Here is a 19,657-nt window from a genome sequence, read left to right on the forward strand (position 1 = left end):
GAGTAAGCGTCTTTTAATTTCATGGCTGCAGTCACCATCTGCAGTGATTTTGGAGCCCAGAAAAATAAAGTCAGCCACTGTTTCCCCATCTATTTTCCATGAAGTGATGGGACGAGATGCCATGATCTTCGTTTTCTGAATGTTGAGCTTTAACCCAACTTTTTCACTCTCCTTTTTCACTTTCATCAAGAGGCTCTTTAGTTCTTCTTTGCTTTCTGCCATAAGGGTGGTGTCGTCTGCATATATGAGGTTATTGATTATTTCTCCCGGCAATCTTGATTCCAGCTTGTGCTTCCTTTAGCCCAGCGTTCCTCATGATGTACTCTGCATATAAGTTAAATAAGCAGGGTGACAATATACAGCCTTGACGTACTCCTTTTCCTATTTGGAACCAGTCTGTTGTTCCATGTCCAGTTCTAACTGTTGCTTTCTGACCTGCATAAAGGTGTCTCAAGAGGCAGACCATAACGTAAGATTATCAAACAACTAAAACACAATCCAGAAAACGTGTCCCTTTAGTACAGTTCTGGTGCATGTCTAAAGCAACGAGCTGAAGATTTCATTTCTTAGAACCTCATTTGGTGCTAAAACTCTTACTTGATTTTGTTTTATTAATTATTCTAGAATCCATAGAACACTTTTATATACTAAAACAGTATTAATGTAGTCTACTTATTGTCATTTGAAAAGGAATAGCCTGAATTATCCTCCTGTTTTCCTCTCTACATATTGTACAAATTAATAATACAGAAATATTTCACATAGTATATTTATAATTTTAAAGTGTCTTGAAAGTTTTAGACTCATTTAAAGATGTATTCTAAAATTTGTTGCTGTTGTCCATTCGATAAGTTGTGTCCAACTCTTTGTAACACCATGAACTATAGCACACCAGGCTTCCCTATCCTTCACTATCTCCCGGAGTTTGCTCAAACTCATGTCTGTTGAGTCAGTGATGCCATCCAACCATCTCATCCTCTGCTGTCCTCTTCTCCTCCTGCCCTCAACCTTTCCCAGCATCAGGGTCTTTTCTAATGAGTCAATTCTTCACGTTAGGTGGCCAAAGTATTGGAGCTTCAGCTTCAGCATCAGTCCTTCCAATGAATACTCAGGGTTGATTTCCTTCAGGATTAACTGGTTTGATCTCCTTGCTGGCCAAGGAATTCTCAAGAGTCTTTCCAGCACCACAATTCAAAAGCATCAATTCTTTGGCGCTCAGACTTCTTTGTGCTCCAACTCTCACATCTGTACATGATTGCCATAGCTTTGGCTATAGGGACCTTGGTCAGTAAAGTGTTTTTTCTGCTTTTTAATTTGCTGCCTATGTTTGTCATAGCTTTTATTTCCAAGCGGCAAGCATCTTTCAATTTCATGACTACAGTCAGTATCCACAGTGATTTTCGAACCCAAGAAAATAAAATCTATTGCTGTTTCATACTCTCTTCTCTCAATGGGAATGAATTAGAGCTTCATTATTACACTGTCATATTGGGAATATTAGAACTCAGCAATGTAATTTCCAAATTTTGTATGAGTTGTATGTAGGTGTTTTGTATGAGTCCAGTCACCTTGGCTACTTCTACAGTAAAACTTCAACTGCTGGTCACCCATAGGAAATGCCTTACCCTTACTTCACAACTGCAAATTGGGTATTCCAGAATAGAAAATTCATTCATTCATCATTATTTACTATGTATCCGAATCCTAAATTACTACCTTTTTGTAAAAAAAAAAAAAAGGTGTGGTTTGATTATTTTTCTATCACATGTATACCCTCATAAACCTGAGGTTATATTTTTAAACATTAAATGAATTCAAGAAAAATGTATCACTTATAAGCCTCATGTTTTATACATTTCACGAAATCTGTGTCCCGTGCTTGAACCCTGACAAATGGGGAAATGCTGCTCTTATAAAAGCGATGGAATTTAATTTAAAACAGTGAAGGTGTCAGTTCTGAGAACTCAGATGTGTGTGGTCCTGTGCGACCTCTTCATTCCTGAGCAAACAGGGTCCCGTTGAGGCAGCACACCCACAGTAAATTATTTTTTCCCCACAGTGGCTAGACTTTCACCAGACAACCCAGCACTCAGTAAGACAAAACCAAAGACAACTTAACCCCATGAGTCCAATATACTTCTACAGAGGTCTATTTAGTTTTGCTTTACAAAAATAAATAGTGATGAAAGCAGAGAGGGGATCAAGCAAGAAAAAAATAAAAAGTAAAAATGATGGAAGGGTTTCATACCAAAAAATTGTTCTGCTTTAAAACTCACTCAGAGTGAAAAGGTTTCCAATACTCACTCCAAGGATCTTCCTTTGGCATCGACCACATTCGGGAGCAAAGAATTTCTCATAGCAGAGCTCACAATACAGGGCTCCCTGTTCCTCTACAAATCCAATGTAGGCCATCGTATTTTTGCAGTGAGCACAGTTAAATTCTTCTGGGTGCCAAGATTTCCCCAATGCCACTAGGAATGGTCCCCTGCCAAAAGAAAAGAGATCAAGTTGGCTCTGGAATAAAAGTTTCTAGTTAGCCTGAATAGGAACTCTTATTTGCAATGTCCAAACAATTAAATACTTGCTCAATTCTCCTTCTCAAGGACTTAACACGTGGGTGCTGGCGGTTTACACAGAACTCTCTGTGCACTGAAGTCAAAAGGACAGGTGAGAGGAATAAGCACTTAAGGAACTCCTTCAAGAAAGGCCCTGGTTTTCTGTCTTCAAGGGATCTAGTAATTAGGTTTTTTGAGCTGCAATGACTGAGTGTGTCATGATAACAACTGATAATGAGAATATTAACTGTGACAGAAAAAGAAGTAACCAGGAAAACATATATACGTTAGGCAGAAATGAGAGCTTGAGATTTCTATAAAATAAACAAAAATTTTAAAATCTCAATTTGTAATGTCAGTGTCTTAAAAACAGTAACAATTATTACTGGGAAAAAAAACCATTCTAGTCAATTTCTCTTCCCCATACATTGTTTCATATACTTATTTCACAACTTTATTAAACATATCAAATCCTCACCCTCCAAAATGACTACAGAAATTATAAACTGGATATTAGAGGTGACTTAAAGCTACTTAGAAAGGTTTTATTTAATTCAAACATGACTGATTTTTAATGCACATTTGTATCAAGGTAAAAAAATGTTTGTAAAGAGATTTCTTTTCCATTAAATACTATACAGCCATGAACTGATAAGATGGGTTTCGTTTGCCTGACAAGAATCCATTATGAAGCTTTATCTAGCCATGAAGCCTGTGGAGATTAACTATTCTAGGTTCTGCAACACACTTTTCAGTAGCTACATCACACTAATTTTTATTTATAGAGTGGCTTTACCTCCAAGGCACTTTTACACTTATCTAATTTGTCCATGCAACATTCCTGTGAGACAGACCAGGACAGTTATTATGAACTCAGTTTAACAGATGGAGAAGCTGAGATATAGAATGTTCAAAGATAATGACATATATCATAAAATCATTGACTGAATCAAGGCCAGAGGCTGAACTTCCTGATTTCTATTACACTGCTCTAGTCAACTGATATTCTGCCTCTCATTATATTACCATCAATTATCATCACTGAGCAACCACAGGGTAACTAATTCTCAGTAAGCATTGGATATTCCACCTTTAGGCAGACAATTAATGGGAAAAGTCACAGCAATGAGCATCATTTTTTAGCCTTTGGCAATAACCTTTGTATTCAGTAACCATCTCCTGCTGGGAAATTCTTTGCAAATATATTGTTTTCTCCGAACCAGCACCTAATTCTGAGAATCAAGCAAGTTGAAAGGCTTTTGATGAATGATTAAAATGTGTTCTGCGGGGTGTAAGAAAGTAACTTTTACCCTGTGTGTGTGCTTAGTCGCTCAGTTGTGTTGACTCTTTGTGACCTCATGGATTATAGCCAACCAGACCACTGTCATGGGATTCTTCAGGCAAGAATACTGGGAGTGGACTGCCATTCCCTTCTCCAGGGGATCTTCCTGACCCAGAGATCGAACGTGGGTCTCCTGCATAGCAGGTGGATTCTTTACCATCCAAGCCACCAGGGAAGCCCCATTTTTTACCCTACTTTTTGTTAGTGAAGGGAAGTTGCTCAGTCGTGTCTGACTCTTTGCAACCCTAACTCTTTGCGACCCCATGGACTGCAACCTTCTAGGCTCCTCAGTCCATGGAATTTTCCAGGCAAAATTACTGGAGTGGGTTGCCACTTCCTTTTCCAGGGGATCTTCCCGACCCAGGGACTGAACCCAGGTCTCCGGCGTTGCAGGCAGACGCTTTACCATCTGAGCCTTGTTTTGTATTGCTATTATGATGCCATTTTGCATAAGCAGCTTTCACCATTTGAGAAAAGTAGTTTATTATTGTTATTATTTTTAAACTTTAGGGTATCATTTTTGTTACCACTAGTAAGGAATGCCTTTTGTTAATTAATTCTCACCAGAAAATAAAAGATCTATAGATCACTTACAATGTAACAATATGGCACTTTTGGTATGCTTTCCCTCTATTTTCAACTGGTTTATAAACAGTCCTACTTAACCCTTCATTCATTTTCTCAATATATATCTGGCAAGTAGTTTACCTTCAAAGATAAGCTTGAGTCACAAGCTCAAAGGACAAGCACAAAGCGACAGTTTTAGGAGTGCGCTGCACTTTTCACCAGGTGGGTATCTTCTTATGTTCGTCTGAAAAATCTGCCACGCTAAATTGACTATGACCATAACACGGCAGGAGAGGATGGTGGAACTTCAAGGTTTTATGCTACCATTTGTCTGGACATTAAAGCAGATTCAAACCTATTTACTATGTAGTATCTATCAGGCACGTCTTCAGCTCATCCAGAAGGGTGGATGGCCCCTTGAGGCCAGTATCCTTATTGTATCTTTATCCGATTCCTCAGTTTGCAAAATAAGTCAGTTCAATTTCGATTTCCACTTTCTGTTGAAGCGTAAGTATTAGTATGCACTTGAAAGAAAGTTTTCATCTTGAAACAAGCCTATCAGTGCTACCAATTATTTAACAAACTTCACCCGAGGGGGTAAGAAAAAAGACATTTGAGAACAGCCGATTGAGGAACATACAATCTCTTTTCTAGACTTTCTAAGATATGTACTGAGATCACCTCAGACCAGCAAACAACTCCATTCTGTGAATTTGAGCAGACTGGGCCACAAAAGAGTTTGAAATGCAGTACTTGGAGGCAATCTAAAACATGACAGAATGATCTCTGTTCGTTTCCAAGGCAAACCATTCAATATCACAGTAATCCACGTCTATGTCCAAGTAACGCTGAAGAAGCTGAAGTTGAACGGTTCTATGAAGACCTACAAGACCTTTTAGAACTAACACCCAAAAAACATGTCCTTTTCATTATAGAGGACTGGAATGCAAAAGTAGGAAGTCAAGAAACACCTGGAGTAACAGGTAAATTTGGCCTTGGAGTATGGAATGAAGCAGGGCAAAGGCTAATAGAATTTTGCCAAGAAAACGCACTGGTCATAGCAAACACCCTCTTCCAACAACACAAGAGAAGACTCTACACATGGACATCACCAGATGGTCAACACCGAAATCAGATTGATTATATTCTCTGCAGCCAAAGATGGAGAAGCTCTAGGCAGTCAGCAAAATCAAGACCAGGAGCTGACTGTGGCTCAGATCATGAGCTCCTTATTGCCAAATTCAGACTTAAAATGAAGAAAGTAGGGAAAACCACTGGGCCATTCAGGTATGACCTAAATCAAATCCTTTATGATTATACAGTGAAAGTGAGAAATAGATTTAAGGGACTAGATCTGATAGAGTGCTTGATGAACTATGGACTGAGGTTCGTGACACTGTACAGGAGACAGGGATCAAGACCATCCCCATGGAAAAGAAATGCAAAAAAGCAAAACGGCTGTCTGGGGAGGCCTTACAAATAGCTGTGAAAAGAAGAGAAGCAAAAAGCAAAGGAGAAAAGGAAAGATATAAGCATCTGAATGCAGAGTTCCAAAGAATAGCAAGAAGAGATAAGAAAGCCTTCCTCAGCGATCAATGCAAAGAAAAGGAGGAAAACAACAGAAACGGAAACACTAGAGATCTCTTCAAGAAAATTAGAGACACCAAGGGAACATTTCATTCAAAGATGGGCACAATAAAGGACAGAAATGGTATGGACCTAACGAAGCAGAAGATATTAAGAAGAGGTGGCAAGAATACACAGAAGAACTGTACAAAAAAGATCTTCATGACCCAGATAATCACAATGGTATGAGCACTCACCTAGAGCCAGACATCCTGGAATGTGAAGTCAAGTGGGCCTTAGAAACCATCACCACGAACAAAGCTAGTGGAGGTGATGGAATTCCAGTTGAGCTATTTCAAATTCTGAAAGATGATGCTGTGAAAGTGCTGCACTCAATATGCCAGCAAATTTGGAAAACTCAGCAGTGGTCATGGTACTGGAAAAGGTCAGTTTTCATTCCAATCCCAAACAAAGGCAATGCCAAAGAATGCTCAAACTACCACACAATTGCACTCATCTCACACGCTAGTAAAGTAATGCGCAAAATTCTCTCAGCCAGGCTTCAGCAATATGTGAACCGTGAACTTCCAGATGTTCAAGCTGGTTTTAGAAAAGGCAGAGGGACCAGAGACCAAATTGCCAACATCCACTGGATCATGGAAAAAGCAAGAGAGTTCCAGAAAAACATCTATTTCTGCTTTATGGACTATGCCAAAGCCTTTGACTGTGTGGATCATAATAAACTGTGGAAAATTCTGAAAGACCACTTGACCTGCCTCTTGAGAAATCTGTATGCAGGTCAGGAAGCAACAGTTAGAACTGGACATGGAACAACAGACTGGTTCCAAATAGGAAAAGGAGTATGTCAAGGCTGTATATTGTCACCTTGCTTATTTAACTTATATGCAGAGTACATCATGAGAAAGGCTGGGCTGGAAGAAGCACAAGCTGGAATCAAGATTTCAGGGAGAAATATCAATAACCTCAGACATGCAGATGACACAACCTTATGGCAGAAAGTGAAGAAGAACTAAAGAGCCTCTTGATGAAAATGAAAGAGGAGAGTGAAAAAGTTGGCTTAAAGCTCAACATTGAGAAAACGAAGATCATGGCATCTGGTCCCATCACTTCATGGGAAATAGATGGGCAAACAGTGGAAACAGTGTCAGACTTTATTTTTGGGGGCTCCAAAATCACTGCAGATGGTGACTGCAGCCATGAAATTAAAAGATGCTTACTCCTTGGAAGGAAGGTTATGACCAACCTAGATAGCATATTCAAAAGCAGAGACATTACTTTGCCAACAAAGGTCCATCTAGTCAAGGCTATGGTTCTTCCAGTAGTCATGTATGGATGCGAGAGTTGGACTGCACAGAAAATTGAGTGCCGAAGAATTGATGCTTTTGAACTGTGGTATTGGAGAAGACTCTTGAGAGTCCCTTGGACTGCAAGGAGATCCAACCAGTCCATTCTAAAGGAGATCAGCCCTGGGTGTTCTTTGGAAGGAATGATGCTAAAGCTGAAACTCCAATATTTTGGCCACCTCATGCAAAGAGTTGACTCATTGGAAAAGACTCTGATGCTGGGAGGGATTGAGGGCAGGAGGAAAAGGGGACGACAGAGGATGAGATGGCTGGATGGTATCACCAACTCGATGGACGTAAGTTAGAGTGAACTCCAGGAGTTGGTGATAGACAGGGAGGCCTGGCATACTCCGATTCATGGGGTCACAAGGAGTCGGATGTGACTGAGCGACTGTAGTGCACTGAACTGAACTGGGCCTGGTCCCCTGCACAGGATGGTTCTGTAACGATGGGCGCTGTGTGTGACACCTTCAGTCTTCACTGACACTGGGAGAGGAGACAGCCCCACAAAGTCTACTCCCACTCTTCCTGGAAGCAGCTGTGCAAAGTGCTGCTTATAGATGATACAGGGCCATTTTTACATGGACTCCTTGGAGAAATTCCTTTCAAGGTTTTGTAACAAGAACAATTTTGCTTCTTCTGAGCAAGAGATTTATTTTTTATCTCACTAAACATTAATTTGAAAAATTTACTTTTTTTGGTCAACTGCCACGCTAATGGTAAAGAACCCACCTGCCAAGGCAGGAGACGTTAAAAGACACAGGTTCAATCCCTGAGTCGGGAAGATCCCCTGGAGAAGGGCGGAGCGACTCTTTCCAGTATTCATGCCTGGAGAATCCCATGGATAGAGCAGCCTGGTGGGCTACAGTCCACAGGGTCATAAAGAGTTAGACAGGACTGAAGCGACTTAGCACAGGAGGCTCACAGCCAAATTCTAACCACAGGCAAAGATGTACGTATGTCATTACTATCCAGATTCAATGACAAACTTCTTTTCACTCTTCATTTTTAATAGCCTCATCCATGATTTTCATTCTTTTTTTGCTTTCTTTTGTATATTTCATAACGTTTTCTTACATTTCAGCTATTCTTAAAGAGTCGTTTCGAAAGCCTTCTGGGATAGAGTCCACTATAAATAAACAGTCCATCAAAAGGGCCATCTTAAGGTATTTACTTAAGTTTCTTTATCAAATCTGAATAGTGAATGATCTTAACGACACTAGAGAAAATCCTTCCGCACCTTTAAAAATTGAGTTGACAGTGACCCTGCTCCTGCCACACCTCCATTCTAATATGGACAGGCTCCTATAGATTCTCCTTGGCTAAGCTGAAAGAGCATCTTCCCTGTCAGTGCCCTTGAAGTTATGTATAAATAAGAAAATTTCTTACATATAACAAAGTCCACTCTTCTCTGTTTCAGCAGAAACTAATTTAACAAATTTATTAACACAGGATTAACACTGAATATATTCTTCTTGTCCTAGGTAGGACTGGGTTTCCATCTGGGAACTGGAACGAAAGGCTTAGCTAACTGTGCAGTGGAATGAAGGATTCGGTTCCCTCTCAGAGTCCTCTGCCACCGTGAGCCTCACTGAATGCCTGCTGACTGACAAGGGAAGGGAGGGGACTCAGGGGCAGCACTGACTGAGAGAGAAGAGCTGTGCTGTGTTCGTCTTCTTGGTGTGATATTTATGCCAAAAAAAGGAAGCAAAGGTAGGTAAGAATCCAGAGAAAAAGAACAGCTTAGTCAGAAAGATGAAAGGAACTGTAAATTTCAACAGGTACAAGCTAGTTGGGATATGGGTTGAATACAAACGCTTCTTTTTTTGTTTACCACAACAGGTATCATCTCATACAGATACAAAATTAAAGAAGTAGGAAAAAAAATTCTTTCTTGTGATGAGAACTCAGGATTTACTCTCTTAACAACTTTCACATGTAACCCATGTGCTAAATTGCTCAGTTGTGTCCAACACTTTGTGACCCTATGGACTGTAGCCCACCAGTTTCCTCTGTCCATGGAATTCTCCAGGCAAGAATACTGGAGTGGGTTGCCATTTCCTTCTCCAGGAGATCTTCCTGACCCAGGGATTGAACCCACATCTGCACTGGTAGATGATTACTACTGAGCCACTAGGGAAGCCCACCTTACCATTAGCTAACACTTGGTAAGCTTTCAACGTATATTTGTTGTATAAAAGTACTGCTTTATAAGTAGACTACTGAACTTTATTGCTGGCAATTTCTTTCAATTAAAAGTAACTGGCTGTTGAAGCTAGATAATACCCATCTCTCCTCTTTGCATCAAAAGGTTCTGGATGTATCTCTGTTAAGACTTACTACACTCATACAGCTGTTGCTTTGCCTGTCTAGTATAACTGTATTCATTTGCTAGAACTACCTTAAAAAAGCACCACAGATGGGGTGGCTTAAACAACAGGAATAATTTTCTCAATTTTGGAAGTTAGAAGTCTAAACTTAAGATGCTGGCAGGGTTCATTTCTTCTAAGGCTTCTCTCTTTGGCTTCTAGATGGCCGTCTTCACCTGGTCTTCCTTCTGTGTATGTCTGTGTCCTAACCTCTTCTTATTAAGAACATCGGTGATACTGGATTAGGACCCATTCTAATGACCCCATTTTACCTCTTAAAGACCCTATCTCCAAATACAGTCTGAAATACTGGGGGTTAGGATTTCAACATATGAATTTGGGAAGGGACTCAACTCAGTTTATAAGAGCAACCTCCTTAAAGAAAGGGAGTATGTCTTTGATTTCTGTATCACTGGTATCTACAGGAAGTGGCACATAAAATACTCAGTGAGCACTGTGTATAGAATGACTATATTTCCACATTAGATGAGAAACTGGAAAAGTAAACCCCTCACTCCCTGGGTCATCTCTATGAGTCTAAGAATGTATGTACATGGTACAAAGTCATTTGGAGGGGAAGTAAGAACTTGTAACTCTTCAATCTGTTATTTATTCACTTCTTTCTCACTCACCCACTCTAACATTATGAAAAAGAGTACACTGCCACACACTTAAGATATGGCAGGTCTGCTTAAGTTGTTTCTTTTTTCCTGATTTATACAGCAGTATATATGGTTACATGTATATGTAGTCACAATATTTATATATATTATAATACATGAACCGTGAATTTCCAGATGTTCAAGCTGGTTTTAGAAAAGGCAGAGGGACCAGAGATCAAATTGCCAACATCCACTGGATCATCAAAAAAGCAACAGAGTTCCAGAAAAACATCTATTTCTGCTTTAATGACTATGCCAAAGCCTTTAACTGTGTGGATCACAATAAACTGTGGAAAATTCTGAAAGAGATGGGAATACCAGACCACCTGACCTGCCTCTTGAGAAACCTAAATGCAGGTCAGGAAGCAACAGTTAGCCCTGGACATGGAACAACAGACTGGTTCCAAATAGGAAAAGGAGTACGTCAAGGCTGTATACTGTCACCCTCCTTATTTAACTTATATGCAGAGTACATCACGAGAAAGGCTGGGCTGGAAGAAGCACAAGCTGGAATCAAGATTGCTGGGAGAAATATCAATAATATCAGATATGCAGATGACACCATTCTTATGGCAGAAAGTGAAGAGGAATTAAAGAGCCTCTTGATGAAAGTGAAAGAGGAGAGTGAAAAAGTTGGCTTAAAGCTCAACATTCAGAAAACGAAGATCATGGCATCCGGTCCCATCACTTCATGGGAAATAGATGGGGAAACAGTGGAAATAGTGGCTGACAATTTTTTGGGGCTCCAAAATCACTGCAGATGGTGACTGCAGCCATGAAATTAAAAGATGCTTATCCCTTGGGAGGAAAGTTATGACCAACCTAGATAGCATATTCAAAAGCAGAGCATTACTTTGACAACAAAGGTCTGTCTAATCAAGGCTATAGTTTTTCCAGTAGTTATGTATGGATATGAGAGTTGGCTGAGTACCTAATAATTAATGCTTTTGAAATGTGGTGTCGGAGAAGACTCTTGAGAGTCTCTTGGACTGCAAGGAGATCCAACCAGTCCATCCTAAAGGAGATCAGTCCTGGATGTTCATTGGAAGGACTGATGTTGAAGCTGAAACTGCAATACTTTGGCCACTTGATGCGAAGAGCTTAATATTTTGAAAAGACCCTGATGCTAGGAAAGATTGAGGGCGGGAGGAGAAAGGGGACAACAGAGGATGAGATGGTTGGATGGCATCACCAACTCAATGGACATGAGTCTGGGTAAACTCTGGGAGTTGGTGATGGACAGGGAGGCCTGGTGTGCTGCAGTTCATGAGGTCGCAGAGAGTCAGACACAACTGAGCGACTGAACTGAAACAGAAATGCATTAATATATCTTGGTATGTATTTTAAAGACATTCATTTAAGTTCTATAGTTCTTAGTTATCATAATATAATACTATAACATTTTCCTAAGTAGTGCAAGTTAAAAGCATGAATATAAAGTTACACAGATCTGGGCTCAAATGCAGGTTTTACCATTTACTATCTATGTAACGTCAGGAAATATGTAAGCTTTCTGTGCCTTGGTTTTCTCATCTGTGAAACTGAGGCAATTATAATAACTGCCTTACAAGGTTATGAGAATTTAATAAGAATTCAAGTAAAATGATAATACAGTATTTGGCAGATGCTAAGAATATATTAAGGGCTTCCTGGGTGGCTCAGTAGTAAAGAATCCGCCTATCAATGCAGGAGATGCAGAAGATGTGGGTTTAATCCCTGGGTTGAGAAGATTCCCTAGAGTAGGAAATGGCAACCTGCTCCAGTATTCTTGCCTGGAAAATTCCATGAACAGCAGAGCCTAGCAGGCTACAGTCCAAAGGGTTGCATACAACTGAATGACTAAGCATGCACGCAAGAATACATAAAACAATTATTATCCAAAAACAGGATAAGAACAGCACCATAATATCACATAAATGCTGAACATTTTGTTCTTCCCATTTTCCCCCTATAATAGGTCTGAAATCTTGGTCTCTTCCTTGATCATAACATCTATGTCTTTGCTGTTTCCATAAATTGAGGAACTAACACATTAAGTCAAGAAGTCTTTTATTTTCAAGTAAAATCTTAACCAGAAGGGAAAATAAATAAAACCTATTAATTATGGAGTTCTCAGAGATAGAAATGGATGCTAAGGCAAAAACTTTTCTGGCTTCTCTCCAGGGTAACTGAGATGGCCCTCCTTATGAGAAAAGTTTGAAAACAAGTAAGAAACAAATCAATACTGTAAAAATGTTCTCTGCCATCGGAAGAAACAATGAGTTGTTTCAATGTGATTTTCTGGTGCTGGACTGTAAGCAAAGATGGGACAATAGCATCATGGCTCCTTGTTTTTTTAAAGCATTCCATATCAAGGAAGAAATTCAAGCACCATGAAACCCTTATTTCTTTTATCAAAATGCTGAGCAGCTAAATGTGAATGGTCTATTTAACTCCATATAATACAAGTAGATTTTTAATGTCACTAGATATAACACTCCAAAAATAAGCTAGTATTTTCATAAGCCTATTCTACCAGAGAAATTAAATATGGCTTTGGCTGTACTAGTATTCTGATTTTCTGTTCTATTGTATCAACACTCCAAATAGTTAATCTGTTCACCTGTATGAATCAAAAAACGGTACTTCTATCATAAATGGATTGGAAATGTTCTAGAGCAAACTTAATCAGATCTTCAGTAGAATTTCCCAAAATGTAACAATCTATCCATCTGTAAGAAGCAACTAGCTAATCAAAGTTTTGGTTAAGTTCAGTTCAGTCTCTCAGTCGTGTCTGACTCTTTGCAACCCCATGAACCACAGCACGCCAGGCCTCCTTGTCCATCACCAACTGTCAGAGTCTACCCAAACCCGTGTCCGTTGAGTCAGTCATGTCATCCAACCATCTCATCCTCTGTCGTCCCATTCTTCTCAGGCCCTCAATCTTTCCCAGCATCAAATGAGTCAGCTTTTCAAATGACTTTTCAAATGAGTCAGCTCTTTGCATCACGTGGCCAAAGAATTGGAGTTTCAGCTTCAACATCAGTCCTTCCAATGAACACCCAGGACTGATCTCCTTTAGGATGGACTAGTTGGATCTCTTTGCAGTCCAAGGGACTCTCAAGAGTCTTCTCCAACACCACAGTTCAAAAGCATCAATTCTTCGGTGCTCAGCTTTCTTCACAGTCCAACTCTCACATCCATACATGACCATTGAAAAAATCATAGCCTTCACTAGATGGACCTTTGTTGACAAAGTAATGTCTCTGCTTTTTAATATGCTGTCTCAGGTTGGTCATAACTTTCCTTCCAAGGAGTAAGCGCGTCTTTTAATTTCATGGCTGCAATCACCATCTGCAGTGATTCTGGAGCCCTCCAAAATAAAGTCAGCCACTATTCCCACTGTCTCCCAATCTACTTGCCATGAAATAATACAATTTAGGAAAAAATTCATAATCTTTCCCAGATTCAAAAAAACAAAAAATACTAATATTAGATGAAAATGATCTATGGAGTTTTAAGCTAAAAATATGTTCAATAAGAGATAATCAGTTCAGTACTAATATCAGAGATCCAGGTTTCTGAAACTGTCCAAATTTTTTTCTAAGAAAACAATAAAACATAAAATTTGCCTTAGTTTGTGTTTACTTAAAAATATTTTTGAAAATTTGAAACATTTAGAAAATAAATATTAAAAAATATAAATTATAAAAACATAATATAAATGACACTGAGGAAAACAAATAAAACAAATTTAAATTACAAATAATCTTAAACTACCAGGTTGCAATATTCTATACTGTAAGTGTCAAGCCTGCAACTGCAGCCGGTTTCTAAAACAGGTGTCCAAGAGAATGTCACTTAATCTGATGTCTCCTAGGTTTGGTAAGTGATACTGACACTGCAGCCAAGAAGTGGAAAATCTTCTCTGCCTAGGTCTCTGAACTGACCACACTCTATTCAAGCTGCTTCAGCATTTGCACACCAAGCAAATATGCTATGTTAATTATTGTAATAGGATCTTGACATGAGCTAATCCCTGTTCCTATTAACTTCTCTAGTAAATGAAGCTCTAATGCTTAACTGATAACAAGTGCTGGGATAATCCAGAGCAATATAAAATTTAACAGATGAGGGGGCAATAAGTGATGGCCATTCATGTTTTTAATATAATATTTATTTTACTTGGCAGAAGATAGTGCATAACACCACATTCTGGTGTAGCATTAAAAACTGAAACCAAGGCAGTCAGGGGTGGGGAAGGTAATTTCTATTTTGATCTTCATATTTTCTCCATACTAAGTTTTTCAGATGTGCTGGCAGTGGTGATCATAGGATATTACAGAATTTGATGATCAGACAACAAGAATCAGAAACTGATATGGTTTCACATTTTGTTAACCCATCCAGTACTTATTTGCTTACAACAGCACACTAACAGCATTGACTCCTATCTCCATAAAAGGTGTTTTTATCTAAATCATGTTATCCTCATATACCAGTCTAGGAAACCAAAGTATCATAATTTATAGAAACAATGTTACAAGTCAAAACTTATTTTTACTAACATTAACTCTAAAAACATAACCCTACATAGAGTTAGTAATTTAAAACACTGTTTCATTTATTGAGAAAAAGCAGTAGCACACTAGATTCTATACTAGTTTAAATATTTCTGTAAGACCCATTGATAGTAGTACTTAAAAAAAAAAAAAGACTGTAACCACGATACTAAGACCAAATGATGAGTGGGTCTAGAGTCATGCATGATCTATTCAGGTTAGACATTCACCAAATGCCTTTAGTGTGTCAGATATTACACTAGACTTCAAAAACCACTACAGATTTCCTCCTTCTCACCACAACCATTATTACTCCTGCCACGGCTGCTGGTTAATTCTCATACAACAGGTACTCACTGTGGAAAATACAAACTAATTGAAAAATAACAGCTTATAAAATAGCATGTTATGATTCCATTTCTAGAAAACAATATCTGTCCTTGTGTGTTTGTGTGTAAGTGTGTTTTAAACTATGAACTAAAATACTAATAGTGGGTATCCTGGGAGGTGTAATTATATATTAATTTTTATTTTTGCTTTCTGTTTTCCTATAGTTTGGAAATGTCACAATGAATGTGGACTACCTTTAAGAGGCAAAAGCTACTTTAAAAAAAAAAATCACATACTCTGTGTTGTGTTCTTGACACATTTATTATTTAATAGTGGGTTAAGGGGAAAGGTATTTATATTTGGTTCTTAAATAAGATATTGAGACTCCCTGAGCTCCATTTTAAGTAGTAACTAGAAACATTACCCTAAGCAATAATTATGTAAGAAAAGAGGGGAAAATGCAAGTAAGTCTAAACCTTATTCAACTTTAGAGACACTGTTGTTTCAACTATTACAAAACAGAGTAAATTAAAAACAAGGAGAGAGCTTGAGCAGTCATTTCAAGTAATTATCTGTTATGGCCAGCAAGCAACTCACAGAGGCAGCAAGGTCCTTTGGTCAGATCCCTGTATTAACATTCACACCTAAACCTCATAACATTTTAAAAGTCACTTGTTCAGAAACGCTGAGATTTAATAAGTGCTAGTGTAGTACACTCACTTAAGAGCTTAGCCTTTTCTGCTTTTTGGAATTTAAGAAACAATAAAATACATTTGGATCAAAAATATTTTAAAGAAGCATGCTATGACCTAATCCAAAAAGCAAAGCATTTATGAATAGATCCGAAGGTAATTATATCTTTTAAGACTTAGTGTGAAAATGCAATCTTTTCTCTAGGGCTCAAAGTTCTTTGTTTTACATCATTAGTTACTTTTCATCTAAATAAGAGTCCTCACTTTTCTAATTTGTGAAATAATGAAGTTCTTTGGGGCCCCTTTGAGTCTTCATATTTCATTATTCTCTGAAATGCCACATTAATCATTATTTTTCTTAGCTCTGATAGTAATTAATAACTGACTAAATTGGTATTTTTAGTTATATTTTCACAGAGCCCAGTATTACTTTTCATTAAAATAGGTTCTAACAAATATATCTAATTTATCTACCTCCATAATATTACACAGAAATAAATATTCTCATTAATAAAATTTCTAAAATTTCAAAATATTAAAAAAAAAAAAAACATTGGGACTAAGCCTTTTCAATAAGAACTTTAAATCAAATGACCAACCTGATAACCTGGTTGCAGTGGGCACACATCGGAGTTCTTTTCCCTGCGGGAATATGCTCGGCCCTTTGCACCAAAGTGTCCTCGTCACTGGGCTGAGGCTGCCCTCTGGCTGAGTTGGCTGGTGCCACGGCTCCTGTGGATGGCCCACTGCTTACGACTCTTCCAGTGGAAGGTGCTAGGAGTTAAAACAAGGGAATCAGAATGAGAATAAACCAAATATAAGCTTTTCCTAATAACCAAATGATAACATTGCATGCATGCATGCTCAGTCATCTCGGACTCAGTGACCCCATGGACTGTAGCCTGCCAGGCTCCTCTGTCCATGGAACTTTTCAAGCAAGAATACTGGAGTGAGTTACCATTTCCTCCTCCAGGGGATCTTCCCAACCCAGGGATCAAATCCATAGTCTCTTCAGTCTCCTGCACTGGCAGGCAGATTCTTTACCACTAGCGCTACCTGGGAAGCTCCTCCCCTCCTCAAAAAAAAACTTCACTTTAAAAAATAATCTATCCACTCACTTCTTCACTCATTCACTCACACTTTATGGAGAGATTATGGATCAAATGCTGGACTGAAACTACAGAGTTAAGTAGAAAAATTCAAAGACTGTAATCCAGTGAAAGAGTTATGATAGACGATGGGAGAGAATGTTTTCCAGAGGAGATGTGGTTAATACTGAATATGGATGGTGAAGTATTTCTAGTCATCCAGATGTCTCTGCTAACCATTAATTATATTTAACTCAAAATGTATCAGAGGTACATTACAGATGCCAACGAACTCCCTATATTCTCTCCTGTCCTGTACTGCCTAAGAATACTGTGAAATTGGTCACCAGTCATATAAGGGAGATAACAAAAGAATCATCCTAGGGCTTTCCTCTCCCTCACCTGTGGTTATAATGGGCTCTGCTGATTCTTCATTCCTGGTTCCTGATTTCACCCCCTCATATCTATCCCTGCAATACTGTCCTGGTTTATGTACTCAAGGCCTCCCACCGGGACTAACCACCAAATGTCTTATCCTCCTGCTGCCACTGGGGACTGAAATCTTACTTGATCAGAACTCTGCATAAATCATTCCAAGGATCTTCCTCTTCTTCCAAGCTTCTAAGCGCCACATATAGGTCCCTCCAGTGGTCTCCACCTTCCCCGCAGCCTCACTTGTCACCATCCTCTGCCTTTCTCTTTACTACAGTGAATACCAGACTGCCTCACTGTCCCTGTGAGGCATCTGTCCACTCACAGCCTGTCCTCACTCTCATCTCTACTTTCCCCTGGTCACCTAGCAACCACTACTCAGTACAATGCAACCCAGGAGTCAACTGCTCTAAAGTCTTCCCCAACTACCTCTCCCCACAATCCAGATTCATGTCTCTTTTCCATGTTCCCATAATTTTCTGTGAATGACTTTACAGAGGATGCCCCCTGAGGGCAGGAACTAGGTTTTATTCCTCGCCCCAGCAACTAACACAATGTCTAGAATAAATGAATGCATAAACTGGAATCAATACATAAATGAACAACTGCAACAACTGTAAAGGATTAAAACCAACAGAAGGCCTGTTCTTCACCCTCAGGCAATTAAAACATGGTGGAAGAGAAAAGGCTTATAAATTCTAATGGTTTAAAAGGAACAATTATTAAGAAAGCGTATAAATAATACAAACTAACAGGATGTGTGTATGTGTATACAGTTATATATGCATGTGTGTATATCAACAGGATTCACATTAAAGGTGTGGTTAGAATTGGATAAACTTAATTAGGATAATTGAAAGACTAATTCTTCCTCATGAAAATAAAGCCTATTTGCAATGATGTGCAATTTCAGATCCAGAAAGTCAGCGTTTATAAACACCTAACACATCTCCTCCAGTGCTCTGCCTGGCACCTGAGCTGTGAAATGGCATTTTATAGGTTGGGAGCTCAACTAGTATCCATGTTTCAAGGGATTCAACTGAACTAGGAACATGTTTTAGACTCACACTTTCTCTTACAGAATGGGAAAGAAAATTACGGTAATACCCATACTGTCTATGTTCTTCCTTGTTTCCTAACTTACACTTTCTCTTACAGAAATGGGGGAAAGTTACTGCAATATCCATACTGTAATCCATACTGTGGAAAGAATATCCTTTCTTCCTGTTCTCTCACAACTCTCCTTCAGTTTCTATATGCAGGCCTGACTGCTCTCGGAGAAATGCAGATAAGCATTTTCAAAGCCAAATCGTGTTCTTGTCATTGGCTTCAAGATACACAACACAGGTTTCATCTGCTAAGATGCGTTACCAGCTCATCCTGAGAAATCGAGGTGTCTGAATTCTCCCACTTACTCAGGAATGGTCCTCTGGCTCCTCTATCCCTGTCAGTTCCCAGACCCTACCAGCTGGTCCACTGGAAATATGTTCAAGGTCTGTTCATTAATCCAAACCCATGCTTTGACATTTGAGTCCTGGGCTTCCCTGCTGGCCCAGATGGTAAAGAATCTACCTACAACGTGGGATACCTGGGTTTGATTCCTGGGTTGGGAAGATCCCCTGGAGAAGAGCATGGCAACCCACTCCAATATTCTTGCCTGGAGAATCCCTTGGATTGAGGAGCCTGGTGGGCTACAGTCCATGGGGTCACAAAGAGTTAGACATGACAGCGACTAACACTTGAATCCCTCAAGTCTGGACAATTATACATCTCCTAACCAGTCTGTCTGCTGCCATCTCTCTTTTCAACCTAATCTGCTAGATTATTTTTCCAAAAACACTACTCTGCTCATGTTTTCTTGCTTACAAAGCTTTCATAACCCCTCCCTGCAAGCTACATGCACCACTCACAGTCTAGTCCCTCCACGAGTTCATGCCAGTCTTCTTTACAATCTTGTCTTTCATGCTCAGCCAAATACCCACTATTATCAACAAACTCAATTATCTTTATTTAACATTTAACTTGTGCCATCCTTACCTGAGGGCACTACTCTCAAATCCTTATAACAGCCCTATGATGTAGGCATGATCAATACCATGTTTTCACTCTAGCTGAGGCAAAGAGAGGTTAAGAAACCAGCCTAACATCA

The 19,657-nt window shown here is 39.1% G+C and overlaps 1 protein-coding gene across 8 annotated transcripts in view; it reads right to left on the bottom strand.

Moving 5' to 3' along the window:
- The window catches only part of PDLIM5 (PDZ and LIM domain 5), a 402,175-nt gene that overhangs the window by 10,262 nt on the left and 372,256 nt on the right, over positions 1-19,657 (bottom strand). For all 8 annotated transcript variants that reach the window (XM_070790876.1, XM_070790875.1, XM_070790879.1 and 5 more), the window contains 2 exons: positions 16,588-16,762; positions 2,305-2,485 (listed from right to left, as the gene is read on the bottom strand). In XM_070790876.1, the coding sequence (XP_070646977.1) occupies positions 2,305-2,485; positions 16,588-16,762 (356 nt within the window). The remainder of the gene's footprint in view (positions 1-2,304; positions 2,486-16,587; positions 16,763-19,657) is intronic.

The sequence above is a fragment of the Bos indicus genome, chromosome 6 (assembly GCF_029378745.1).
Source record: "Bos indicus isolate NIAB-ARS_2022 breed Sahiwal x Tharparkar chromosome 6, NIAB-ARS_B.indTharparkar_mat_pri_1.0, whole genome shotgun sequence".
In the NCBI taxonomy this organism is placed as follows: domain Eukaryota; kingdom Metazoa; phylum Chordata; class Mammalia; order Artiodactyla; family Bovidae; genus Bos; species Bos indicus.